The sequence below is a fragment of the Meriones unguiculatus genome, chromosome 8 (assembly GCF_030254825.1).
Source record: "Meriones unguiculatus strain TT.TT164.6M chromosome 8, Bangor_MerUng_6.1, whole genome shotgun sequence".
Lineage (NCBI taxonomy): Eukaryota > Metazoa > Chordata > Mammalia > Rodentia > Muridae > Meriones > Meriones unguiculatus.
In genome coordinates this window covers 45777425-45785129 of record NC_083356.1, presented here as the reverse complement: position 1 = coordinate 45785129, position 7705 = coordinate 45777425, and the positions used below count along the sequence as shown (strand labels likewise).

At 39.9% G+C, this 7705-nt stretch overlaps 1 protein-coding gene across 4 annotated transcripts in view; it reads right to left on the bottom strand.

Annotated features, from left to right (window-relative positions):
- Positions 1-1061: 1061 nt before the first annotated feature.
- Enpp2 (ectonucleotide pyrophosphatase/phosphodiesterase 2) overlaps positions 1062-7705 on the bottom strand; it is a 118080-nt gene continuing 111436 nt past the window's right edge. For all 4 annotated transcript variants that reach the window (XM_021661995.2, XM_060389414.1, XM_021661994.2 and 1 more), the window contains exons 24-25: positions 7023-7179; positions 1062-1670 (exon numbers count right to left, since the gene is read on the bottom strand). In XM_021661995.2, the coding sequence (XP_021517670.1) occupies positions 1500-1670; positions 7023-7179 (328 nt within the window). In that variant the 3' untranslated portion in view covers positions 1062-1499. The remainder of the gene's footprint in view (positions 1671-7022; positions 7180-7705) is intronic.

The following is a 7705-nucleotide window of genomic DNA, read 5'->3' as shown; positions in this document are numbered from 1 at the left end:
ATGTAGCTAATTTTTGGTAAGACCATAATCACTTCTTCTAAAGCAGGCTTGTGGCCCTGCTTTTCAAATGTCACTGTTTATCTATCAACTCTGTGAATTTTCACATACTCCTAGTACCACCTTTTGATGTAATGTTGTTTTTCTTTTCTTTCACCTGACACTATTTCTTCTTTCTTAAGTGAATGTGCTTTAAAAGAATATTTACAAACATTTAAAAATCCATTTTATCTACCAAAGATCCAATTGTGATTATCATGGGACTGGAAATAAATTTAAAAAGCCATCTCACCAACAATCAAAGGTCCAATTGTGATCACCACCACAGTGGAAATAAAGCCATGTACTTCTATTTAGTTAAAAACAAAACAAAACAAAACCGAGTGGCCATTATTGGAAATGTGACAATATTATTAATCAGACAACGTCATTTTTCTCCATGATAGGATTAGCAACATTTAATGCCCACTTGTGCTTGTACAGTACCATAACTATGCGCTTTGAAACTACCCGCATCCCGTTCACACTTTCTGACCTTGTGCTGTGATTAATGCCTGGCCTTTGGCATTTTTTCGCCTCTAACTTGGTTAGTTGGTTACATGTTTACATCGAGAGCTCAACTTACCCTCTTCTCTCTCCTTTCTCTGGAGTAGTTAGGTGGGTGTTTTGTACAGGATATTGCTTAATACGGTTCTTATTTTTGTGGGTCTAGGACTTGAACAGTGTTTTGTACATGTTCAACCAACTAACACTGTACCCCTAAACCCATAAAACAAAAGCCTATTACTGAAAGCTTTGAACTGAAGCCATCAAAAGAGACTATTCTTCTAAAGTTTGAAATACCTTACATAACAACTACGTTTTTCCCCGTCCTGGCTCATTTTTTTCTCTGCCCTTCCGATTTCCCGTATGTATGTGCCTATGCCATTTTATAGTTAAGTATCAAGGAAGCAGCTGGGAAGAGGCCTCAGTGCAAGAAATGTTTCCCTCACTGCATGCATACCCCTGACGTAACCCCCCCCCCCAGATTTACAAACAAAACAAAGGCCAGAGAGAACCAGGGAAAATCTGAATGAGTGATTTATTATATTTAAGATTTGTCTATAAGGCTTAAATATGTCTGTCAAAGTTAACAGCAGATGAATGCAACTTTACAAAATCAGAATTTCAACACAGAACAGGACTAGACGCGGTGACTGTGCACTGGAAAATTAATATTTCCTCAATGCAAATATTCAACCTGCAGCACCATGGGGAAGCTCCTCCTTGGATCATGAGCGGAAGTGTTCACTATAAGCTCTACCCAGAACACAACTCTGTCTAAATCAAGCATTAGAGGAAAAAAAAAATAGCAGAGTCATTCAGGCTTACTATGTCAGATTTGGTACAGGATTAAAATACTAAGTGTTTTTTTTTAATGTCCTGGCTTCAAATTAATAAATACAAACACAATATAAAAATATACACCAGTTGCTAAGACTACACCGCACATGCCCAGAAAGTTATATCTCGCTCTCATACGTGTGCAGGTATGTCTTGAGGGTCAGAATTTCCGAATAGCTACGGCTAGTCTTCCGGTAGAAATCCACACCAGTGAGATGTTCAATGTCCCGCACCCGAGCCGTGTGCATCTTCATGAGTTCTTCTACCCATCTGGACTCATCCTCAGAGCTCTGCAAGGGAAACGAAGCAATCAGATTTTCCTAGATGAGGTTATGTGAACGGTCATTTTTCCATACTTTCTGCACACAGACCCAAAGCTCGATGCACCCACCTGACCTTCCTCTCTCTCTTGAATTCCTCTCAGGAACACACCACAAATACCTGCCTGTAAAAGTTTTCAGCAGTGTCAAGCCACACCATGCAAATGAGAAATAGGGCGTGAAAAGGTTCTCAAGAGGTTCTCAGAACACAGAACGGAACTGGAGAAAGTGTTGAGCCTGCAAAATCTCATCATTTGTTTCTCTTCTCATCTACCAAATGTAGGGTTGCACTCAGCACACCCTTCACCTGGAGTGCTCTTCTGTCTCACAGAACAAGCAGGGAGCTGGTGCCTAACACAGGAAACTAAGTGTGGGTGCCTGCTCAGAAGACCCATCATATGCGTCAGCCATCCAGGAGATGGCAGGGAGTTCCTCGCTGATAATGAGTTCAGCTGCAAACAGGTCAGTTGATACGTTTGGCACTTGGGGGCTCAAAAAGTAGGAGTTGGAAATGCTAGTCCACCATTTTCTTGCTTCAGTTGAAGCTACTGACCGCCCCCACCCCCAAACACACAAAAGCTTCATTGATTGACATGGGTACTAATGCTTGCTTTGCAGGGAGGTAGGAAAAAAGTTAAAAGGAGAGGAAGAAGGAAGGGGGAAATGAAGTAATATAGTAAACTACCAAAGACAGGAAAGGAATCTCCCTCTGTCTTAAAATGGCCTCATTGGCAAAAACAAAACAAAAACATGCAAACAAACAAACAAACCAAAAACAACTCCAGGCTAAAAGCATGTAGAACAACAAAACCATGTGTTTCATGTCTACTTTGAAGCTAAAAGATAATTCAGTTAAAGTAACCCTCACATGTCAAAAATATTTCAATATGGAGGGAATATGGAGAGGGGATAGTAAGATCCAAGTACCCTATGAATTGATCAGTAGTGCCTCTTCATTAGTAGCCAGGCAGGAAGAACTTCACAAAAGGCACCACTACCCAATGCCTCTGAACTGTGTGTCCAGCAAGAGGTTTTAGAGAAGTTATGGGTGCTGTACAGCCCATGACCAGGAACATTCAGGCACACCCTTTCCTAACTCTTGACCACCAGTGATCTCAGGGAACTGGCCACTGAGGCCCAGGAACCTGCAGAGGTTTTCTCAGAAAGCTCCAACCCACACTGACCTGGACCAGGAATGACAGGAGTTCGTGCCAAGTCTAAATGTGTACCTTGAGCTTGTTGGTTCAGGAAACCAATGCCTGCCTGGCCATTCCAGGCAAAGTGTAGAAATGACTTCGCAGGCAGAAGAGACGATTCAAGCCTTTCACAACCTCCTGCCTAACCCAACCAAGATTTCTGCAACTCCCAGTAAAGTCAAACCTAAATTTAGCACTCTCCACAGTGCTACTAACCAGTCCTCAGCACGATCATGTAATTAACAAAGTAGGAGGTAAGCACGAAGTTATATTTTTGTAAGAATTTTCACATTTTGCTCCTTTATTGGATTTTTCAATGGTCAGTGAGTCCAATAATATTTCCTTTGTAAATGCAGTTATATGAATGTGTGAGCAGGGTTGGAAAAGTTTTTTCTAATTCAAAATCATGGCAAGCTATAACGATAAGAATTCAAGGGTGAAGATCTGTCCCTTTCTACTTCTTTCTTTGAGACATGAATTGCCAGGGAAATTCTCTTCTGCTTCCTGCATGCTAAAACCTTGTCTCTAATTTGTCCAAAGGCAATTTAAGATACAGTACGTGTAAAGAAAATGTATTTTGCCTTGAGTCACTGACAATACATGGAAGTTATTACTGATGGACACGGAAAGTTCATATACAAGTTCATATACACCAAAGTAAGTAGGAAAGAAAATACATTACAATAAATAACAGAATATTAATGAAACCAAAAACACAATCCATGATTATTTTTGTGCTTTAGTCATTCTTTTTAGAATTCGATTTATTATTTTTTATTTTTATGTGTATGAGTGTTTTGTTTGCACAGAAGCCAGAAGAAGCTTCTGAAACTCTAAAACTGGATTTACAAACAGTTGTTAGCTACCATGTGTGTACTGGGATTTGAACCCCAGCACTCTCAAAAAGCAGCCAGTGCTCTTAACCTCTGAACTGTCTCTACAACTAAAGGTATTTATTTTTCTTCTATCTTTTCTCCCTGACTTTTCCCCAAACAGGTCTGTAGTTTTAAAAGTAAACATAACAAATAGGAGAAGTTTCTATTGGTCAGAGGATTCTTAATTAAGAAGCATACTGGCCATGAGCTCTCTGAAAGGTCTTCCAAACTTCCTGTAGGTCCAGGAACCAGTGAGCAGAGGAAGACTCCTGGGGACAGTGGTATGGATTTTTTCCTCCTGAGGTGAAAAACTTGTGTCACCTAGGGAACTGTCTGGCCATTAAATTTGGAACAAGCCTTTCAAACTCACCACTGCCACATTTCTGCACTGACTGGAGGATTCCCAAGAAACTGAGATGTACTTTAAACAGCCTATCATATGTATAAATGTCTACATAACCTTTACTTTATCTTTAAAATTCAGAGCAATTGTGAATTTCATTTCATCTGTGTTTTATCTACCTCTCAGCAGGTTTTTAGTAGAACTGAGGTTTTCTCAAGGGAAGTACAGCAATATTGCAAGAGTATTACATTCCCCTATGAGCAACCACAACCAAAACATCAAGCCAGGCTGGGCATGGTGGCACATGCCTTTAATCCCAGTACTGGGGAGGCAAAGGCAGGCGTACCTCTGTGAGTTCGACGCCAACCTGGTCTACTAAGCCAGTACAGAACAGCCAGGACTGTTTCACAAAGAAACCCTGTTTCACAAAACCAAACACACAAAAACAAAAACAAAAAACAGACAAAACAAACAAAAAAGAAATCAAGGCAGTAAACTTGTGGCAGCTTATCTCTCACTGTCAGTCTCTCCACCCCTTCCTCCTCCTCTCCAACCACACTCGGGGCTCCAGAAGTCCTCTCACCACAATGTTTCAGCCTTTCACTCTCCTTAAGAGCATACCCCAGGTAAAATTCTATGACCTCACTCCTATGAATCTTGCCAATACCTTTTGAACACCATGCTCAACCTCCTCCAACTTAATTTATCTTATTAAAGCAAAGCCTAAAATGTTGCTCTTGATGAAACATTTTTCCTGGTGACCTAATTGCACAATCAGAAAAACTCCTGAAGCTCTCTACAGATATCTGCTAATTATCTGAGGAATGTAAAGTTCCCCATCCTACCAACTAACCATCATCTTGTATTAAATATAAGTTCCTCAGCACTTCACACAAGGGTAGGAGAAAGAACAGGACTTTTCAGACTGATCAGATGACAGGAACAATATATGTAGAGAACCTAAACAATACTTGGATCATAACATATACTCAGTGAATGGTAATAACTACCTCTGCAACTAGCATTAATATGACGACCACTATAGGTTTAAAGTTTTGATTAAAAGCAATTCTAAAACATCACTCATCGCTTCTTAGCCTTTTGATTTAAATCAAGGGTAAAAATTATCTCCCATCAAATCCAGTATTTTAGATGAATGTAACTAAGCTTCCTATACCAGAGTTCACATTTCTACTATTTTTCTGAAGTCTTTATTTTGCTTTGAACACTCATGGCCTAAACTCTTCATTCCTTAATTGACTCCATGTTCCAGAGTCACACTGCCTATGGAGATGATGTTCTCGACTGAACCAATTGTTATGGCCTTTTGCTTCTCAATGTAGTTATTTCTGTTCATGTTCTATTTGCAGCCTTATATGGAAGTCTGCCTAGGAACTTATGACTATGTCTACACAGTGCTTTTTCTTCTAGAACATTTTATACAATTCAGGGATTTGAGTGTCATTTATTGACTAAAAATCCCATTCAACATATTCTATCCCTGTTCCTTCTATTAAGTGAAATAAAAGGATATCAGCTATTACTTCTAGAATCAAACCTGGAGCAAAGAGTTTCCATCACAATAAAGGCATATGAAGAGTCTGTGTGATTTGTCCCTGAGGTTTAACTCTGTATGTACAGCATGGCTCCTATCTTCCTGCTGAGGGCTTTTGAAAAGTTTAATATATTTTATTTATTTTATGAATATGTTTTGCTTGCTTGCATGGATAGCTGTATACCATGTGCATGTCCAGTGTCCACAGAGGCCAGAAGAGGGCACTGGAATCGCCGGGATTAAAGTTTCAGATGGTTGTGAGCAATTACGTGGGTGCTGGGAATTGAACTCTGGTCCTCTAGAAAAGAAACCAATGTTCATAACCACTGATCCATCTCTTTAGCACCTGCAAGGGCCTTTTCATTATGCCAGTCTGCCTCCCAGCTCTCTTCACTTGAGAATAAATGATGCAGGAGTCTTCTGTGCTATAGAATGGCTGTTATACTTCCAAAAACTAGTAGCAAAGGATGACCTGACTAGTAACTGTTACATGTATGTGTTTATAAGTTTTTACTATGAATATTTTCAAGCATCCACAAAAGAAGAGATTAATCCACTAAATTCCTTTGGACTCTTATGCTACCCCAACTATTATCAAAAATTTACTGTCTCCTTTCTGGTACATCCTTTTCTGAAAATAAAAACATTTGGGGATTTCATCACTAGTCAAAATTGGATATATAAATAGGACTGTATTAAATACACACACATGTGCACACATGTGCACACAGAAAATGAAAAATACAAAGTTATTATTATTATAGAATACTAGGTCCCTATATATTCAATAAAGTTTTACTTGGGTCATTTTTCCTTTCCATTTGGTTAGGTGAGTCAAATGTTCTCTAATACAGTCTGGTTCTATGCTGAAGAGCAACAGAACCAAAAAAATCTAGGGTCTTTTCTGAGACTGATACCGAAACCAAGAACCATGCATGGAGATAAGTGCACAGAGGTAGCCCATGGCAGCTCAGTGTCGAAGAGGGCTCCCCAATAATAGGAACAGGGACTGTCTCTGACATGAACTCATGAGCTGGCTCTTTGATCACCTCCACCTGAGGGGAGTGTAGCCTTACCAGTCCACAGAGGAAGACAAAAAGCCAGTCCTGATGAGACCTGATAGGCTAGGGTCAGATGGAAGGGGAGGAGGACCTCCCCTTTCATTGGCCTGGGGTTAGGGGCATAGGTGAAGAAGAGGGAGGGAGGATGGGATTGGGAAGGGAGAGGAGAGGAGCTACAGCTGGCATACAAAGTGAATAAACTGTAATTAATAAAAATAAAATAAAATATTTTAAAAAAGAAACAAAACAAAGTATGAAAGCACAACCTGGAGGACCTTGTTTCTGAACTCACATTGCAACTCTCATCATTGTCAGGTCGATGAGGAAGGATAAAAGAAGACACGGAGAGGGGACCATCACACTTGTCAGCAGGCTGAGTGAAGTCCAGGCAGCTGGTGATGATGCTATAGTAGTGAGTGGGGACAGGAATAGAGCTGCCTTCCACATATCTGAACCAGGAAAGGAGAGACAATTACAAGACACATCAAAACTTTCTCCTAAAAACACTTTCTCATAACTGTTGTCTAAGACACTATGCTAGCCCACTAATAGATCTTTAAACATGGTTGTTGTTCTCTCTGTCTGGAATTGTCTACTGGCCTCTACCTGGTGGAAAGAAAAAGATATTCCAAGGAAATAAGGTGGCTGGATTGAAGAGTTGGAATCGGTGAATAGTGACTAGACTAGTGAAATAGAACAAAGAACTGAAAAAGTCAATAAGAGATAACTCGTGATGATTTACGATTTCCAGTATATAGAATTTGGGCACTGTGGTTTAAGTTGTAATATTCCATTGAAGGTTTGGGAGTTATGGAGTGTCAATATTAGATTTGTGTTTGAGAAAGATAACTTTCATAGACACAGGAAACGGCTGAGAATCACAAGACACTGGGTGTAGAGAACTATCAGTACTTTTAGTCTACACTGATCCTGAACTTGGTACAAAGGAAGCAGTAACAAACAGTCAGTATCAGA